This window comes from Patagioenas fasciata, chromosome 10 (genome assembly GCF_037038585.1).
Source record: "Patagioenas fasciata isolate bPatFas1 chromosome 10, bPatFas1.hap1, whole genome shotgun sequence".
Lineage (NCBI taxonomy): Eukaryota > Metazoa > Chordata > Aves > Columbiformes > Columbidae > Patagioenas > Patagioenas fasciata.
Window position 1 is genome coordinate 5,054,436 of NC_092529.1, and position 19,084 is coordinate 5,073,519.

The window sequence follows — 19,084 nt, forward strand, 5'->3', positions numbered from 1 at the left end:
GTGCCCGTCTCTCCACGCTTTATTGGCGCGCGACGCGGTCCCGCCGCGCACGTGGTCCGCGGCCCCGCCCCCCGCCCAGCGCGGGAAAAAGCCACGTGTGGGCGGCCGTGCCCTGCGCCCCCACCCACTCGGCCCTACAGCTCCAGGTGCACCCCACTGTAGGCTTTATCCACTGTCCACTCGCCCGGGGCTCCGGCCCCGGCCCCCGCGTAACGCTCCATCTCCTGCTGGAACTGCAGCTGCCGCCGGCGGTTGGGATCCACGTTGATCCAGTTGTTGGCAATCCACTTGGTGCCTTGGGTGACCAGGCAGCCCCCGTGCAGGGCAAAGTCATCCAGCTCCCCCACCCAGCCTGTGGAGCAAAAATCCTGTTAGGAGGTGGCAAAGAGTGCTGCAGCATGGGTAGGCACAGCTGGGACTGCACAGCCAAGTCAATGCGGGCACACAGCTCCTGCTTGGATTTTAGCTCAGATACATCCTACAGGAGTTGGCTTCTCCTGGCACCCCTCCATCTTAGCGCTACCCCGCCCTAGCACCTATGAGGTGTTCACCAGGGCAGGCTCTCTGTGTGCAAAATGCTCAGTGCCTCCATGTTTCTGCTCAGCACAGGGGGCTCTCACATTCTGCATCACAACTGCTGTTTTTCTCAACTCTTCCCAGAAGGGGAAGGTGGCAGGGAAGAAATGGGTGCTGCTGCTAGAAGGCTCACAGCCGTATTAGAGATTGCATTTCAGCAGTTCTAAATGATCCTCTCTTCACAGAGGCCCCATGGTTTTTCTGCAGCAGACTTGCATGAAGCAGCCGACTTCCATTTAGGAATCATTTGCTCATAAAACGCAACAGGGGTCTTCTTACAGGAGAGTGATGGTCTTGATATTAACATCCAACAGCCTGAACTCTGGTCCTGTGACCTTCTCTGTGGATTTTCTAGAGATGGAAACATGGGCTGCTCCCAGCAGAGCTAGGATGCTACACTCCCTCCTCCCACCAGCACTCCAAATCTGCCATCGAGACGCTCTGGAGTCACACTCACCAGCAGCCTGGAAGATTCATGTCAATCCCCCAGCCCGGCTGTCAGGGAAAACTGTGCTGTGCTTCATGAGAAAAACAGCCCCAAGCACACATATTATCAGGCTGCAGCTGAGCTATAAAGCAGGAGTCGTCCCCAAGCACGGCAGAGTCTTGCACGGGGTGGGCCATGCCTCCCTGTGCTGCAGAGCTGATCGCAGTGCCTTTGTCTATCTCCCCTCCCCACCCCTTTGGGCAACACCACATCAGTGAAACATTTTGAATTGCAGACCAAGTTCCAGCAGGAGTTTCAGCTCGCACAGCGGGATGGGAGGCAGCTGGCGATGGCTAGTGCAGCCAAGGGCTTTGTTTGCTCGCTAGTCCCGTCCCCCAAAGACATCAGGAGCCACTGACCTACTGCCTGTAAACAAAGGCTTTTCAGAGTCAGGAAGCTCCTACCCAGTTGGTGACAAGTAGACTCCACAGTTCCCACTAGCAGGCAGCTACCACCCTTTGGGTCTTTTCTGAGCTCTCACCCACCACAAGAAGGCAGCTGTCACCTCCTGCAGTCCTGCCCCTCCCAAGCGCCGAGCCTTGAAATGAGACCGTACCTTCTCCGTCTGACAGGTAATTGTACCAGAAGACCGCAGTGCCTTGCTGAGGTTTCACTCGCAAATTGCCCTTGTCACAGTTTTTCCGAGTGTCTCGCAGGTCAACATCATTCTGGATCAAAGACTGGTGAGAAACCACAGAGAAGGTGATGCAAACAGGGATGGAATGAAGCGCACGCACTGGGCTGCCTCTGCCGCCAACCATCGTCCTGCCCTTTGCCTGAACACCCCCCAGGGACACTCCAAGGCTGAACTTTCACAACCCACCCCAAGCAGCCAATTTCAGCTGCCTGAAGGTCTATAACCTGTTTCTGAGCAGCCGCCCATTCCTTAACACACTGCCTGATGGGAGCACAGCATTCCTGTTGAGACTTAGTCTGAGGAAACCTGCCCAAACAGAAGCAAGCAGGACCCATGTTATGGCAGCAGGGCCAACAGACCACCCTTCACATCTCTAAGCTCCCAAAGCTCTGTGCCTCTTGCCCTCAGGAAAGACTGTAAACAAAGCACAGCTTCCCCGTGCTCTAGTTGTGGAGGTTAACGTCCACCAACCTCATGCACCACACCCCTTCTGCTGCCACAGCAAATAAAGACATTCGGAGAGGGACTCAAAATCCCCAGAGGTAACACGCAGGTGAGATTCATTTACCATTTCTTCATATGTCCTGTTATCAGCTATAGGAAAGACCGTTTCGCCTCCCCCAGTCACATTGTTCAGGTAGAACAGCACCGTCACGTACCTGCAAGACAGAGCGGCTGTCAGGGGACACATCTGGAATGGGAGGAGATGCACAGGGCTGTCTGCACCCTGTGCCTTCACCACGCGTATAGAAGTTCCTCCAAGACATCCCAAGACACGTGATTTACATCATCAGCTTTTCCCCAAGAGGAGAACAAAGAAAATCCCCCATTCACAATGGGTGAGGATTTAGCCTCTGAGGGTGCGTTGCTAGCCTCCGGTGGGGACAGCCCAGCCACTCTGCAGAATCCCTCTGCCCTCCTCCTCACACCAGCTCCGTGGCCTTGCAAGATTCACTCACCTCCCTCTCCATGCCCCCTCACACCAACAATCTCCAGAGCCGGTTTGCACGCCCACAACCCGAGCACCGAGTCCCGCATGAGGTGAGGCGAATCAACACTCCACACCTCTTCCGTGACGTGCTCCAGCTCGTGCCCGGGCAGCCCTTACCGGCAGGAGGTCTCGAAGGGAGCGCTCTCGTTGGCGACCAGCTTGGTGTGGCTGCAGGCGGTCTCGGGGAAGACGGGGCCGCTGTCCATGTGGGCATGGTAGTGCCCTCCTTGGTCGTACCGCACTACCTGGAGGGGCTCGCTGTGCTCCACAATCTCGGGGGGCAAGCGAGTCAGGCGCATTACCCTGGGGAAGAGGAGAGGGGAGCAGGTGAAGGAAAGCACCGCCACCCCGGTCAGCTGCTACTCCCAAGCACCGAAGAAATCCAGAGAAAGAAACCCCCAACAGACTGAAGAGACGATGGGCTGCAGCAAGCACGCCAAGAGATAACTATGTCTTTACAGATCTGTTAGACCATCAGCTCAGAAAGTCCTTGTCATGGTAAATAAAAACAAAACCAAAAGGTGCATCTCCAGCAGGACTGCTCTCAGGAAGACTTCCCTTGCTCGGCAAGATCCCTCCTGTGTTGTGTCCCTGGAGTCTTCGTGTGTCATATCATCGCTGCTCTGGACTCCTGCACACCACCTACAGACCTCGAGAACGGTTAGCAAAGCCCAGGGCCCCAGCTGAGAGCGAACGAGAGAGACTAGCTCTAGGAACATTCTTGTCACCTAACTCACCTTTCCCTGTTGCCTTTTCAGCAGCCTCCTCCCAGGGCAGAGGGGCAGGGAAGTGGTCAAGGAGACTGGAGCCCTCCTGCTCTGGGATTTTTCCACTGCTACATCTGAGATCATCCCCAAGGCAAGCAGGTACCTCTGGAGACCTGCCAAAGAACACTCAGAGCTCTGAGAATCCAGACTGGTGAAGCCCACGGGGCAGGTACGAGGGGAAGGCGGCACCCAGGCAGGATGGCAAAGCCCCTCCAGGCACCGCATGGGTCCCAGGGAGGACTAACAGTCTCCCTCAGCGATGTCTTCACGTCTGCAGAGGGCTCGGAACAGCGGCCAAATGAGAAGTGTAAAAGCAGCACGCTGCTGCCTGCGCGCTGGCTGGCACCGAGGGGCGGCAGCCCCAGTCTGCTCTAATCAAGGCAATATGCGACTCCATTCTCCCGCTGGAATGCGCTGAAGAAAAGGAGTGGCCAACAGCCGTTTTCAAGCCTGGGGACAGATTTTACCCACCCATGTCCTGGGCGAGGACCAGCACCAAGAACAAGAGAGCGTCCAGCCAATTATCTGAAATTCACCACAGCTCAATGGTTTGGCCTGCACGCTGGGTTTCAGCGCGTCCCAGGACCAAATCTGAGGTGCAGGGAAGGGTGACAGGTTCTCCCATCTGCTGTGAGCTGCCCTGTGATATGTGTGCTCGGAGGATTAAACTAACTCGGCTTACTTGCGATGAAGTCGTGCTTGTTAAAAAGTCAGCTCTGAACAGCTAAGACAGAGTTCAGTGAAATGCATGAGTAACTAAAGCAAATGACAGTAACTACTGGCACCCAGACAGCATTGGAAACGGGCAGTTTCTCCCAGTAAGCTCATTTACTAATTAGAATGAATTATTTCGTGCAATGCCAAGTCTTCGTGGTTTTATAAGGCTGTTCCCAAAAGTGAATGGAGACGCTGAAAGGTTTGATTTTTCTTTTTCCTTTTTCATGGGACAATACAAATTCTTGTTCTAATGAAAACCTCCCTCTCCCCATTTCGTTGTCTGTGCTCATTGCTCTTTATACTCCAAAAAGACATTCACGCAATTAGGAAGTGTGAATATTAGCAAGTCTGCCACCACCTCTCGCAGCACAGGTGGTCCTCGTGCCCACAAGCCCGCCCGCCGGCCGCCTGGCCCTCACCTTTGCCGGATGGCTCTCATCACCTGGTGTGCCCCCTCGCCCTGGTACAGCCAGGTGTGCTGGCTGTTGCGCACCAAGTCGCTCATCTTCACTTTCTGGCTTCCCATGTACTTGTGGAAATCACGGATGTTCAGTCGTTTGAACTCCTCTAAACTCAGCACACCTACGGGAAGAGGGGTGCAGGTGTATTACCTGACTCTGGTGCAGGTAATACATAGCTCTTGGCGTTCTGTACTCAGAGAAACCACCACCTGATGGCACTGCAGAAATTGTCCCATTCGGGGTCCACCATGGGCTGCACCCCATATGTGCAGCATTACAGACCCCAGCAATGCTCTCGCCTTTAGGTGAGCAGAGGGTATACTGCAACTTCCAAAAGGTGAGCTGTTAGCTGCCTTGCAGGGTCACGACTGGGACGGGCAAATACCATTTGAAACTTTAAAAAGCTTCTAAGACATGCAAACCAATCCATCAAGACAGAACTTACAGTTCTAACACATGCAATGCCACAGCTAAAAAGCCTGTGCCACCTGATGCCTTGGGACTTGTTTAGATATTTAAACAGACACCATCAAGAACAGAGTGGGTCACTTAGACCACATTTTCTACAAGACCTTGCAGGGTAATTTAAATAAGCCAAACCCCAAACAACAAGCAGTACATTCTTCTGCATTTGTCTAAGTGTGAAACATGAGTGGGAAACACAACAGTATGATCTTGCGTAAGCAGAAATAACAGAAACGTGAGAGGTAAAAAGTGGTTTCTACTAAAACAGGTATTTCTTGTTTGGACTGAACTAGGTTCAGCAAGGGATAGACTTTGGCCTTTGTCACCTTCAGAAAAAACCCTTAGGTGTTGTTTCCCCTTTCTGGAGCAGCAGGACGCCCAGCACCAGGGCCCAGGTCCCTGGGGTGCTCTGCAGGCCGTGGCCCGGCAGCCGGCACACAGCGCGGGCCGCCAGCGGAGCTCGCTCAGGCACAAACCCAGGGCTGCGGTGGTGCCAGCTCCGCTCCCCGGGCACAGCTCCCTCCGGCCGCAGCCACCGGGGTCAGCCTGGGACAGTTCCTCAGGTGCCAGTGGTCACAACCAAATTATCCAGACCATTATTATTCCTAGCGTGTCACTGTCCCCGCTTCCCCCCATGCGGCCTTTGATGATGCAGTGCCACATCCAGGTTGTGACCCGGTCTCTTGATGTCATGTACCAATGTAATCTGGAAGCAAGGTCCTGCCAGGAGGACTTTAACAGGACCTTTCATTTATTAATGGCCAGGACAGTGGAAAAGCCACTGACAACTCAGTCATACGCTCCTACCCCTGCCAAGAATGCCATCGGCCCGGAGGAGCGGGGCACAGGGTGCCCTCCGGATATTTCGGCATTCACACGGGTACTGCTTCAACTCCAAAGCGGCTCCTCCTGGGCAGCTCTCAACGCCACGTCACTGGAAGACAGCGTGCAGAGCCTGTGCGTTCACTTAATTTGATTAGGAAATGGAGAGTTGCTTAATTGAGGCCACTCTAATTAGAGCAGCAGAGGTTACAGTGCAATTCCGGACCAGCGGAAACCCTTAGGAGAGCAGGGGCAGGAGGGGCAGAAGTGGCCTCGTGGAATACAGAGAGGGGGGTCAGCAACAAAGGCTGCCCAACAAGACCACCCCCACCTCCGCATATTCCACCCCCCAGCAGGGATGCAGCGCTCCCAGCCTGCAGCAGAAGTCTCCCTGAAAATGGGGGGGTGTGCAGGATGCACCTTAAAACAGGTATCAAGATTCACGTAGTCAAAACCAGAGCAGTTTCTAGGACCATGGGAGCAGAAGTGCACGCCGAAGGTTCTGTTACAGCAGCAGACAAACCAAGGGAGGTTTGACAGGGGAGAGGGAGCGCAGAGTCCTGTTCTGGTCCTGCTTCTGCAAGATCCAAGCCCAGGTGGTGGAACTATGCTGCGAGACTGGCAATGGATGGGCAGGAGTGCTGCGATGAGATGTTCACACTGATTTTACTTTTCTGCGAAGGTCTCTCGAGTAGCGTTACTTTCCTTTGAAGACCACAGCTAGAGAAACAGTCAGGGACACGGCTCCTGCTCTGCGGTGCAGGGCTGTGAGGTGCCGAGGGGATACCTGCGAAGATGGTCTTACCATTCCCATCGGGATCCGCCTTGACTGCCGTGTACATCTCCCGGATGTTTTCGGGGGTCATCCACCTGCCGTTCCCAAGCCGGGTGTGAGTCAACACCTGAAATTCATCAATGGATCAATGCTGGACACTGGTTTCTTGTACTAACGAAATAGATTCCCTGCGTGAGGCCTGGCGGGCTCCCTTCTCCGCAGAGCCTTGGCCAGGCAGGCGTCAGCACGTCTCTGCAGAAAGGAGACTGCAGTGAGAATCATCTGGCAGCCACACACAGCGTGAGGCTCATGAGTGCTCTTATTTCTAGTCTGGGTCACGGCAAATGACTGCTGGGACTCGATTAACCAGTCACGGGATGGAGGGGGCACAGCTCTTCCTCTTGAAGGAAACACAGAGCTACTGATGATAAAAGTGAATGCTTTTACTTGTCCCAGATAAGGGCTTGGAACAAAACGGTTCCTTTCCATGTGCTGTTAGTCCCCACAGCAGTGTCTGTGCTACAAATTCCCTTCCCTGGGACACCCCGCACGAGGAAACCCACAGCACAAGGAACATTTTACCCAGTGTGCTCAAACTCACATCTACTCTCAAGGACCACTGCTGCGTCCGAATAGGATCACAACTGTTGCATGTTTCCCCCAAAACTTGTATGCTGAAGGCCAGCACAACCCTTGAGACATAAAATTAAGCAAATCCTGATGGGTAAATACGAGGATCTGGCCCTACACGAGTGCACTGAGTAACCAAGAGACCATCTGAGGAGAGGACCTGCCAGAGGGTCCCTCAGAAAACCTCCCCCAATCTGTCCCCCGCTCTACCTCTTTGAGCTGCAGCTGCCCATCCTGATTGTGGTCCAGCAGATTGAAGATGTCCATCTGGCTGATTTCTATCATTTCCATGGCTTCCTCATAGTCATCCGTTGGTAGGATCTGGCTCTTCTGCAGCCCCTTCAGCTGCGCCAGATGGATGATGAGCTTGCACTCCTCCTCTGTCAGGAAGTCGGGAATTTCTGCAGCAAAAGCGTGAGCAGCAACAGAGACTGAGGAACTGTTACAGTGGGAGCCTGTGGCCATGGCAGGCCACTCGTAAGAGGAAGAGAAAAATAAAGAGGTGTGGGGGGAAATTTAGAAACTACTTAAGTCTGGAACATTCAAAGGCATTCACTGTTCTACCAGAAGATGTCTAAAAGAGCATACGCCACACACCTGAGCTGCTGCAGGCGGGTATTTTTACAGCAGTAGTTCCTAAATGTTTGGATCCAGGGGTCAAGCCCTTAAACTCTCTCATGGACACCACAATGGACAAAGGAGTGAACAAACACGCGCATATCACCTCATATTATCACTTCAAAGGTGACATGTGGATCGCAGTCTGGGAGCTGTGGCTCTACAGGAAAAGAGGCCAAAACCTTTCCGGCGGGCGGAGGTGACGGCTGGGGCTCCAGGCTTCCGCGCGCTCACGTGGAGAGGACGGCCCTTCGCACAAAACCAAACGTCTTTCAGGGGAACCTGGCACGGTTCTCTGCTATGAAACTCAGACAGCAAGGACATGAGTTCCAAACTTATTCCCTCCTTTGATTTCCGACTAAAAATGGTCTTCAAACACAATTTTAAAGGAGAAGACACTGCATATGGTGGGCAGGTGCCGTGCTCCACACCCAGGTAGAATCCCAGTATAACCAGCTTGCTTTGGCAGCACGACACCAGCAGCAATCAGGCAATACCAGGACCCCAGAGGAGAGCAGAAGGCTCCATGGAGATCTTATTGCACCTTTCAGTGCTTAAAACAGGCCGATAAGAAAGATGGGCATGCTTTAGCAGGATGTGTTGTGATAGCACAAGGGGTGATGGTTTTAAACTAAAGGAGGGAGATTCAGGCTGGACATGAGGAAGAAATTGTTGCCCCTGAGTGCGGTGAGAGCCTGGCCCAGGTTGGCCAGAGAGGTGGTGGATGAACCATCCCTGGAGACATCCCAGGCCAGGCTGGACAGGGCTCTGAGCAACCTGAGCTGGTGAAGATGTCCCTGCTCATGGCAGGGGTGGCACCGGGGGAGCTGGGAAGGTCCCTTCAACCCAAACTGTTCTATGATTCTGTTCTATGATCCTTCTCGCCGACGCCTGTCACTGCTGTGGGGATCGTGTTACAGCCACTGAGACTTTCAAAGAGGGAAAGAAAAAACACCCAAGCAGGACAGGTTTAAATGCTCCTAGGCCCAAGGTCCTGCTCTTCAAGTCACAGCCCCATAGAGCTCCTGCAGGAATGTGCCAAGGACACATTACATCTCCATCAATCCTCAAAGCGGGGGGGGGGCGGGAAATGAATTACTTCCATGACCTTAAATCAACCCTATCAGCACAAACTGTCAATAAGCAGTTGGCTTCCTGCTTAGTACAGAGCAGAACCAGCCCTGGAGATAAATGAGATGTTCCTGGGAAGCCCCAGAAACACAAATCAGCCAGTTGTATCCCTAACACCCTCCCAGGAGAAAATCTCTGCCACAGGCAGCACAGGGTCCTGGTGCCAGAGGAAACTTCAGAGCCGGGGATGCCGCGGATGGTCGGAACCTTGTGGCACGGCACCAGGTCCGAACGAACCCCGAGCGCTGGCACGCAACACCCCCAGTATTTCCAGTTCCCCAAACTGGGCTACAATAATGACGGCTTCTGGAATCTTAATTACGTGCTGGAGGAAGGACACTCCCACTCTTTAGCGGTCGTAAGGGGATTTTGTAATGAAGGAAAGATTCTGTTAGCCAGAAAGTGCACTCTTGTCAGGCAGGTTGTAAGGTGAGGGGGTTTCCAGCTAATCTCATCTGCAAACAACTCGGCTCCACAGCTGCAAATTAGTTCCCTCCGCTCTCCGAAACAGTTAACTTCTGGCTGTGAGACCATCCTATCTCTCTGCCCGCTCAACAATAGATCCAGCTAAACAAATGTCTCCTAATTGACTTTGAGCAACACTTGATTGCTTTTACAAAAAACAAAAGAGAGGAAAACATGGGGGTTTATGAAATAATGACTAATCCTGGAGCAAGAGAAAGGGGATGGGTTTGAGCACTGGTGTCAAACAGAGATTCAATCTCGGCTGAAAGAGCCCCAAGACACACGGGCCAAGTCATTCATCCCTCCCCAACTGCCCTCATTTCCACACCTGCTGATCTAAGCCAAACCCCTGCTAAAATCCAAACAATCGGGGCCGCTGGCAAACGAAAATTGGACCATTGTCTTCCCCATGAGGGCTCTGAAAGGGCTGCACTTAATGAGGATGGATTGACAGAGAGGTGGCTCGTAGGCTATAAAAAGGCGTCCCGCAGTCGGGAGCAGTTCAGTCCGGGGTGCACAGCCCGTTCTCCCGCTCCCAGCTCGCTCCCAGCATGGTCGCCCCTCGCTCGCTCCACCACAGGAGGTCGGGTGGCCCGTGGCTGCTGGGTCTCCTGGCGCGGCTGCTGCTCTGGGGCTCTCCGGGAGCCCGGGCGAGCTACCTGCGGAGATCCTCCAGCTGCACGCCCATCCCACACCGCATGGCCTTGTGCTACGATATCGGCTACTCCGAGATGAGAATCCCCAACCTGCTGGAGCACGAGACCATGCCGGAGGTGATCCAGCAGTCCTCCAGCTGGCTGCCCTTGCTGGCCAGGGAGTGCCACCCGGACGCTAGGATTTTCCTCTGCTCCCTCTTTGCACCGATCTGCTTGGACAGGTAAGATGTTTTTACTAGTTGTTTCAGCTGCAGGAAGTAACAATCCCCAAGAGCAAAACTGCATTCGCCTCCCCAGAGAAAAACGCGTGCAATGTGATGAGCGCGGTCCCTGAAACGCTGCACTGCCCCTCTCAGCAAGGGGCAATGGGATTACCCAGCAGGGACCTCCTCTCTGAAAGTGAAACATGAGCATTTCATCTCACTGGAGCAGAAACATTATCTCCCTCCTCTGGATTTTCCTGCTCTCCCACCCCAGGCAAAGTTTCCATCTCCCCTCACACACTGCAGCGGCTTCACCTCCCACCTCCCCTGCAGCCCCTTCCCAGCTCCTGCCCCGACCACGCAGGGGCTTCCTCAGTGTGACCGTAAATCCTCAGTTTTGAGGTGCAGCCGCAAAGAACAGAGCTGCTAAGGAAATCAGGTACCTAATTAGGCACCTGTAAAGGTAAGCAGCCTTTGCACAACTAGAGAAGATCCGGGGGGGCGTGGAAAGGGCTTCTAGCAGCAGCCTGTATCAAACAGCCTCATCCCTCCTGCCTTCAGAAATTTCTTGTTTGCATCCTGGGTATGTTCAAAACACATGAAAGACCCCAAACCAGCTCTGCTAGCACTAGTGTGCAGCACAGCCCTGCGCGGACCCCCAGCCTCGCTGCCTGGCGGTGCCACAGCCCCTTCCCCTCTGCAGGCTCATCTACCCCTGCCGCAGCCTGTGCGAGGCCGTCAAGAGGAGCTGTGCGCCTGTCATGGCTTGTTATGGCTACCCCTGGCCCGAAATCCTGAACTGCAACAAGTTTCCTGCGGATCATGAGCTGTGCATCGCAGCAGTGTCCACCGATGAAAATTCCTCCAGCAGGAGAAGTAAGGTTTTCTTGTTTTGTTTTGTTTGCCCTTTGTATATTAATGTTTATAAAAATGTAAAGGGTGAGTGTCAGGAGGATGGAGCCAGGCTCTTCTCAGTGACAACCAGTGACAGGACAAGGGGCAATGGGTACAAAGTGGAACACAGGAGGTTCCACTTAAATTTGAGAAGAAACTTCTTCCCAGTGAGGGTGTCAGAGTCTGGCCCAGGCTGCCCAGGGAGGTTGTGGAGTCTCCTTCTCTGCAGACATTCAAACCCGCCTGGACACCTTCCTGTGGAACCTCAGCTGGGTGTTCCTGCTCCGGCAGGGGGACCGGACTGGATGAGCTTTCAAGGTCCCTTCCAATCCCTAACATTCTGGGATTCTGTGTGATTCTGTGATTTTCCCATACGTAACACTCAAAAGGATGGGCCTATGCCTTGTTTCTATTCCTAATATTTCCAGGTTTAAGCTATACTAAAAAAAACCCACAAAACAACACACTAGTTTTGTTTTCTCTGGAACTCTACCATGTCTAGAAAATTAGCGTGAAGTTAACTGCAGCTCGTTCCCCTCTCTGCTGTATTCATGAGCTCCCCAGGCGCCGTCGAGCACGCGGGGTTTGGGGCAGGGGGAAGGAGCGGCTGTAAAAACCCAGCGCCCGGGCACAGCAGGAGAGCTGGTGAGATGAGCTCCCCGCCGAGCCGAGGAGCTGCAGCCCTGAGCTTTCGGCTGCGCCCAGGGTTTAAATCAACATGCAAGAAGAAATCTTTTGCAAGACTTCTCTTTAAACATTAGGAAACACCACAAAGGGGTATAAGCCTCTGCAGACATGAGTTGCACAAGAAAAATAAAATCTTTAAGATCAAAAGACTAAATTAAACACTCAGATACTGGTGAACACTGGGGGAGATTCAAGAGCAGTTAAGGGGAGGACAGACGCCTCATTTCAGCATCACCGGATGGAGTCTGGCCATACCAATTGCTTTACTGTTTCATCCAAGGTAGGAGATCTTCATCTGGCATTTTAACTGCTGCTTTAACACACAGCAACACACACAAGCCTAAACAAAGCACAACAAGCAGCGTCTGCCCCAGCCACAGACAGGACAGCTTCACATCTCCCGCCCTGGCGGTGCAATCTGTCCCTGCGAGGACTGGGTAGCCTGGGAGGCAGCGCCACTCGGAAACACCAAACCACCGCTCAGAAACAGCAAAACACCACTCGCAGGTCTCAAAATCGCATTTCGCCTTTTCCGGTGCAGGTTGGCAAGGGTGTTATAACCAGATTTCTGTTACAGCAGTGCCCCGAGCCAGCTGCAAGGACTGCGAGCTGGAGGAGGCCAGCACTGCCAGGGAGATCCTGGACAACCTCTGTGCCAACGATTTTGGTGAGTAACCCCTCTCATTCTAGCAGTTGCTGCCGTTCCCTCCAGCAGCCAAGTAGCGGCATGGACACAAAATTGCTTTTCTGTAACAAACTGACCTGGAGGAACCACAGCTTTTACAGCAGATCGCAGGGATTCTCAGGTCCAAAATTACCTGTTAGGTAGCAGGAGGGCCCAACTGTAGGACACCCAAAGGCGAAGACCTGCTTTATTTCTGTGAGCTCTGATTTGGTTTTGGTCTGTGGCTGCTAAATACAAGTGCTGCTCTGGTTTTCCCTCAGAGAACATTTCAATCGATGCCCACAAAAACCTTTAGCAAGCTCCACGTGATTTATTTCAAACTTCAATACTGTTGTTCTAGTAACGTGACTTCCCCTCTCGTAGCCCAAGCAGGTGGCAGCACTGGCTCTGCTCCATCAAAGTTTTCAAGATACTGTCCTGAATTCAGGTGCACAGCCTTCATTACAAATAATAATTAAAATAAAAAATTAAAATCCTGGGCAGCTGGCAGCCACGTCACCTCCTGAAATCCCAGCTCAGAGAAAGTCAAGTCGTTTGCACAAGACCAGGACTTCGATGCACCCACTTGCTTGCGGCCCTGCTTGCTGCAGGGTTTCTGCCCACACAGCGCTGCTGAGAATGCTGTCGCCACTCTCATAAGAAAAGCAGAGTGAGAAGAACAGTGCTCAGTACTGGAAACGAGCCTCAAACGAGAACTTTTTACAAGTTCACGGCAAGTACAAGAGCTTGGATGGATGTATCACCACATTACAGAAACAGCAAGAAAACCTTAGGTTGGCTGTATAAGTAGGTGAGGGCTTTTAAGACTAAATGGAACTAACAGCTCTTTTTCCAACCCCTGCAGCAGTGAAAATCCGGATCCTGAGGAAGAACGTGACCACCACCATCTCGGACTTCGACCTGGACCCCTCCAGGGTGGAGGTCCTGAAGCACGGCCCGCTCCTCCGAACTGAAATCCCCGGCAGGCTCCAGCAGTGGCTGGACATCGACGCCACCTGCGTCCACAACATCATGAGGGGCACCCACGCAGGCGTCTTCGTTGTGAGTGGTGAAGTACAGAGCGACAAAGTGGTGGTGAACAAGGCCTACGCCTGGCAGAAGAAGAACAGGAACCTGCACCAGGCGGTGCGGAGGTGGAAACATCACCGCTGCCCCGAACAGGCCGGCCGGAAGGTCTGAAAAAATATGTCAATTGCAACAATAAGAAACTGCTCCTTTCCCTATGGCTAGAAAACTCCTTTCCCTGGCAGCTGGCATTTTGGAGATGTACAGTCAATATTTTCAGGCAATTCAACGCAGTCATAGTCCACAGATAGGGCCTCACTACAGATTCCTGGTTTACTGGGACAGAGCTTAAGGATGGAAATTGAATATATTCCTCACGCAAGGCTCTGCAGATCGAGGTCTTGCGATGGACGGCTTTGTGTGGGATCCAACATCACAACAAAACTGAACTGAGCTCCGCAGGTGAGTTCTAGAGGTCTAGAAGAGACCTGTCATAACAGTTCTTCTGGTTCTCATCAAAGTTGATAGCCCCTTCAGCTTTTTTATTTGACCCCGAGACACTGACGCTGTTCAAGCGCCTGCTTGCTTCCTGTCCAGATAGGTGACATGAAAGTCTCCCTGACTGCTAAGAGATGCTTTTTTATTTAATGGAAGAAATACTTTACTTTTTAACAGTCCAAGGTTAATGAAAGGGGAGAGGAACCCACTCACACAAAACCCAATCCCTTAAAAAATGAATGCTAAACTCCACAGGCTTTCCCTTCCCCTTGCTGCGCTGAGTGTCGATGAGCATCCGCACAGGTACACGGAAAGAGCCGCTCTCGAGTGGGAAAGGCCCAGAGCAAAGAGAGCTGAGGATTGCTGTGTAACAGGGAAAAACCATGTTTTAACTTCACAAATTCAGTTTGGATCAGAAGATTCTGGTAACTGGGGAACTACCGAAGATATCACAAGAGCCCTGAGAAAGCAGAGCGGGACATGAGCTGTTTAAACCTCTGTGCTGGTGGAGAACAGCTTTGCTTGGGGCTCGGGGTGAGTCCCAACCGCGGCACGGCAGGAGACACCCACAGTTTTGGTATGGGGGGAAGAAACGAGGGGGAAGAAACGTTACACATCTGCCCAGCCTTCCCCCTGCACTAAACAGAGACAGAAAAGGTGGCAAAACTCAGTCTCACCAAGTTCTCGGCAGCTCACACTCTCAGCCAGGTGAGCAGGGACCGTAATTCCCTGCGGGGGTAAACACAGCGACAGCTCCGGCACTCCCGACCACAGAGCAGAAAACAGCAAATCCCCACAGAAAACGAGTTGGATTTCTACTGCATAACAGAGCACTGCCCGTGGAAAGTTTTCTACACTGGATTAGAAGTGGGACTGAAATAGGAAAATAAGGGGAAAACCGGCTTTTGGGAGAAACATGTTGTGCCCTGTTCACGAGCCTGCAGTGTGGGTTGCGGGGAGAGCCGCTCGGTGCGGTGGAGGCGCATTGCCTCCCTGTGCTCGCCAAGCACACCAACACCCCGCGATAACATCTCCCCTTCGCCTTCAGCGTGGGCCGGGACCAGCGCTCAGACACTCAGGCTGAAATTCAGTTGCGCCCTGACATTCGTGCAGCGATTCTTTCCATTCCTCGAGGCTCTGAAGCAAAAACACAGCACCGCTTCCTATTTTTATTCCTCCCTACTGCCTTGTTTTGCAAACTGTCGCCCCGTTCACAGAATCCGCTGCCAGGTGGTCCCTGCTATGGCAGGATCTTCCGAACAGACTGCGTTTGGAAAACACAGCAGAACATCTAAAAGCTCTGAAGGTTGAAAAGGCTTTGTCCGATACTTGTCTTCCATCAATAGGATTATTTGATCACTAGTGTTTCCTAACTAAAAAGTGCACAGATGGCCTGACAAGCTTTAGAAATGACATCTCGTAGCCAGAGGGGGGGCGGTAAAAATAGGGCAGGGACTTTTTCACAGCTCCATGAAATACACTTGGGTTCAATGCAGATGACTTACCCACATTCCAAAAGTTCCCCTGCGGTGCCCAGTGCCCTGCCACAAAGCACAGAGCTCACAATTAAATCATTAACGAGCCCTCCGCTGCTGTAGTCCCCTACAGCCTGCTCTGCTAAAAGCAAAAAGATCACAGACCAGCCACTTACTCCCTTAAACTGTCTCTCGCAAGCCACAACACTTTGCGTTAAGGAAAAGCCCCAAAAAATCAAGAGCCCTTTGCTAGCAACCTCTGGGCTTGCCTGACGCAAACAAGTTAAATACACACTTCCACTAATTTAAACAACAGAGATGCAATGAATTATTTTTTTTTTAAACCAGTTGATTTAGACTGGTACTGTTTGCATAGGCAGCGAAGTCTCTGGAAGTCTTTTGAAGTCAGAGCTGGCTCCTGGCAGGTTCATCCGGGAGATAAGAGCTGTCTTGCGACTTGCAGTTTCTAAATAAGTGACTCCTTATCAGAGGACAAAGGAGAAGAGACTCGTGCGGCATCTCCAGTGCTGAATGTCCGAGATACCACCCCCAGGGAGCAAAGCTGCTCTTGGAGCCGATGGAGGTGCCGGAGGGACGAGTTAAAACTTGTGGGAATAGTGCTGCTGGGACCAACCTGCCTTTTCTCAACTTCAGCACCTTCCTTGCAGGCCAGGATCAACTCTTTTCACTTAACCAGTACTATCAGGGCAGGAAGGTGGAAATTGGAGTTTTCCCAAGCGAAAATCAGAGCAATTTCCCCAGACCGTGGTTCTGGTAATGATGTCAGCTTTGGGAATGCTGTGGGATATCAGTTCCAGGTTGGTTTGTCTGTTTACTGAATGTCAGACAGAAATCCACTTTGAAATTTGCAAACCACAAGTACCACATATGTAGAAATTTATAAAGAACTTTGTGTATTTCTTCCAGATACTTACTGCATTAAAGGAATTTAATAAGAAACCTATCTGATTTATGGGCAGGCTCTCAGTGTGTATAATCTATTTGGAATCAGAAAAAACCCTATTATTTTATTGAGAAAGTATCTAATGAAGACTCTCAATGCTGTCTTTTCTGAGACAACAGGTATTCTCCGACCCTGCAGTAGCAGGAATTTTGTAATCATCTGTCCCAAAAAGTTAATTTGTATATTCTCAGTGGACTTCTAGAACGCAGAGTTCAATTAATGAGACTTTACCAGTCACAGCAAGAATCACAGAAAGGTAAAGAAGGTTTTAAAATATCTGAAAGCCAGATGGTTGTGTATGAGAGCAGCCAGAAATAAAGATAAATCTAGAACAGGACACAAAATCGTGGAAGGTATTAAGTCTGTTGTGTTAATCATTTCCTCAGCACTGAAGCACGAACACTAAATTGCTTTATCATCATTTATTACCAAAAGTTTACGGATCTCTTTTCCCTTCCTAACACTGAGCAGCTTCTTTGAGGTCCTCTTCAGCGATCCTCTGTCTCTTTGCAGCATTTTAAAGATAATCTGAAAAACCTGGAAAGGTTAATCCTCCAAATCCTTCTCAACGGGCCACCCAGAACCAGTAACCTCTGTGAACACTGTACATCCAAATACCTTAAACAGAGATCACGCTCTTTCTAACGCAGCCCCAAGGAAAAGCGGCACGGGGAGGAGAAGGGAACACCCGACAAGTCATTCTGCCCCGAGCGGGTGTCAGACTGACAGACCGACCGACCCCGGCCGCTGTCAGGCTGCGCCCGCCCATCAGGGCAGCGGAAACCTCCCGGACTCGCCTGCGGGACCCCCGGGCAGCTCCCGGCGCTGCCGCACCGGCGGGGCGGGGGTCCGGTACTCACCGAAGAGCAGCGGCTTGAGGCTGAGGGTGCGCACGGTGTGGGCCCGCCCGGCCACCAGCTCCACCCGCTGCGTGTGACCCACCTGCGGGGAGAGCGGCGGTCAGCGGCGGCGCGGGAGGGCCCCGGCCCCGCTCCCCCCGGCGCGGCCTTGCCTTGATGCCCTCGAGGCGCGGGAGGGCGCGGGCGGGCGGCGGCGGCGGCGGCGGAGGGGTGGCGGCGGGCGGCCCGCCGGTCTCGCCGGCGCTGAGGTGCACGAAGAGCAGCAGCCCCAGCACGTTGAGGACGTAGAGGTGGGCGAACACCATGAGGACGAGGAAGTAGGGCCGCGAGCAGACGGGCCGCGGGCGGCCCCCCGGCGGGCCGGGCAGCGGGGGCCCCTCCGCCCGCGACGCCGCAGCCGCCGCCGCCGCCATCGCGCCCCCGGCCCGCCAGGCCTCGCGCGTCACCCCGGCAACCACCCGGCGTGCTGCGTCACCGCGCCGCGGGGCGGGGCCAGCGGGCAGGCGGGGCCACGGGAGCGAGCGGCGGCGCTGGCGGGAAAACGCGCGTGTCCCCACCACCCCAAAAAGAGCCGGGAGACCTCCGAAGTTAGAAAGTCACAATTTATTTCAAATAAACCAAGGGCACACCTCTGGCAACCGCCTCCTTCCGCTGCCCCTGCCCCTCTCCAGTGCCCGCGAAGAAAAGCGGGTGGGTGGCAGCGGCTTCGTGGACCCCCAGCCGCGGTCAGGGGGACACCGTAGCCCCCCCAACACTGTCCCCCATCCCGAACCAGATCGGGGCGAGGAAAGGAATTCCCAGAACAAGTGCCTCATTTAAAAATAAAGTTCTGTTTTTTTTTTTTCCCACCCACTTAAAAAGTCTAAAATTTAGAGTGCAAGACTATAGTACAGAAACCTCCTGCTGCCCGGTCCCTGCACGGGCACAGCGCATTTGGCAGGGCACAGAGCAGCAGTCATGCAGTTTATATCATCAGTAGAAAAGTTTTTGTTACAGTCTGGGAAGCCTGAGGACTATTAGAGATGAGGCAGCCAATGCACTAACAGAAGCAAGGCTGAAATAAAAGAATCCGATGCAAGGATGGAGAGGTGTCAGGTGGGCATGGGAACTGGAAACAAGTGCAAAAAGAGGAAAAAAAAGCAAACATTCCACAGTTGTAGGAGTATCGCACCAAAGGGAAACTGGTACCTCACAATTAACAGCTCCCAAGCCACTCTCTATTCACCTACATTCATGTAACCTTGGTGACTCGAACAGGGCCAGGGAAAAAAATGGCCTTGCCTTTTGGCATCGAGAACTCCAGTTTCCCTCCTGTCACCTGCCTCTCGGTGTCAGTCACTTCACACAGAGCCAACAGTCCCTCTGCTCTGCAGGTTCTGCCTTGGAGTCTGACCCTCTGTACAACAGCAATACGTGAGTTACCCTGCCTGAGCTGCAAAAGCAATAAGCCCTGTTGTCCACCAGAAAGCACAGAAATAGGATCTGTGCGTGCAAACCAGGACTTTCAACACCTTCAAAGCAGGTGTTTTGTTTTAAGATAAACAGAACTGCTGCTAAAGGTCTAGTTTCAGAAAATTTGAAAGAATTGAGGGGCACACTGTGCAATATGCATCAG

At 52.8% G+C, this 19,084-nt stretch overlaps 2 protein-coding genes across 2 annotated transcripts; one reads left to right on the forward strand and one right to left on the reverse strand.

Moving 5' to 3' along the window:
* Nucleotides 1-4: 4 nt before the first annotated feature.
* Nucleotides 5-17,903, reverse strand: P4HTM (prolyl 4-hydroxylase, transmembrane). The gene is made up of 9 exons (XM_065846001.2): nt 17,622-17,903; nt 17,470-17,551; nt 7,539-7,729; nt 6,729-6,825; nt 4,595-4,757; nt 2,809-2,994; nt 2,269-2,359; nt 1,620-1,743; nt 5-352 (listed from the first exon to the last, which is right to left on the reverse strand). Exons 1-9 carry the CDS (start codon nt 17,880-17,882, stop codon nt 135-137), a joined length of 1,413 nt encoding a protein of 470 aa, XP_065702073.1. The 5' UTR covers nt 17,883-17,903; the 3' UTR covers nt 5-134.
* On the forward strand, nt 9,812-14,344 carry LOC136106009 (secreted frizzled-related protein 5-like). The gene is made up of 4 exons (XM_065846004.2): nt 9,812-10,419; nt 11,105-11,277; nt 12,560-12,649; nt 13,512-14,344. The coding sequence occupies exons 1-4, from the start codon at nt 10,094-10,096 to the stop codon at nt 13,844-13,846; spliced, it is 924 nt and encodes a 307-aa protein (XP_065702076.1). The 5' UTR covers nt 9,812-10,093; the 3' UTR covers nt 13,847-14,344.
* Nucleotides 17,904-19,084: the final 1,181 nt, after the last annotated feature.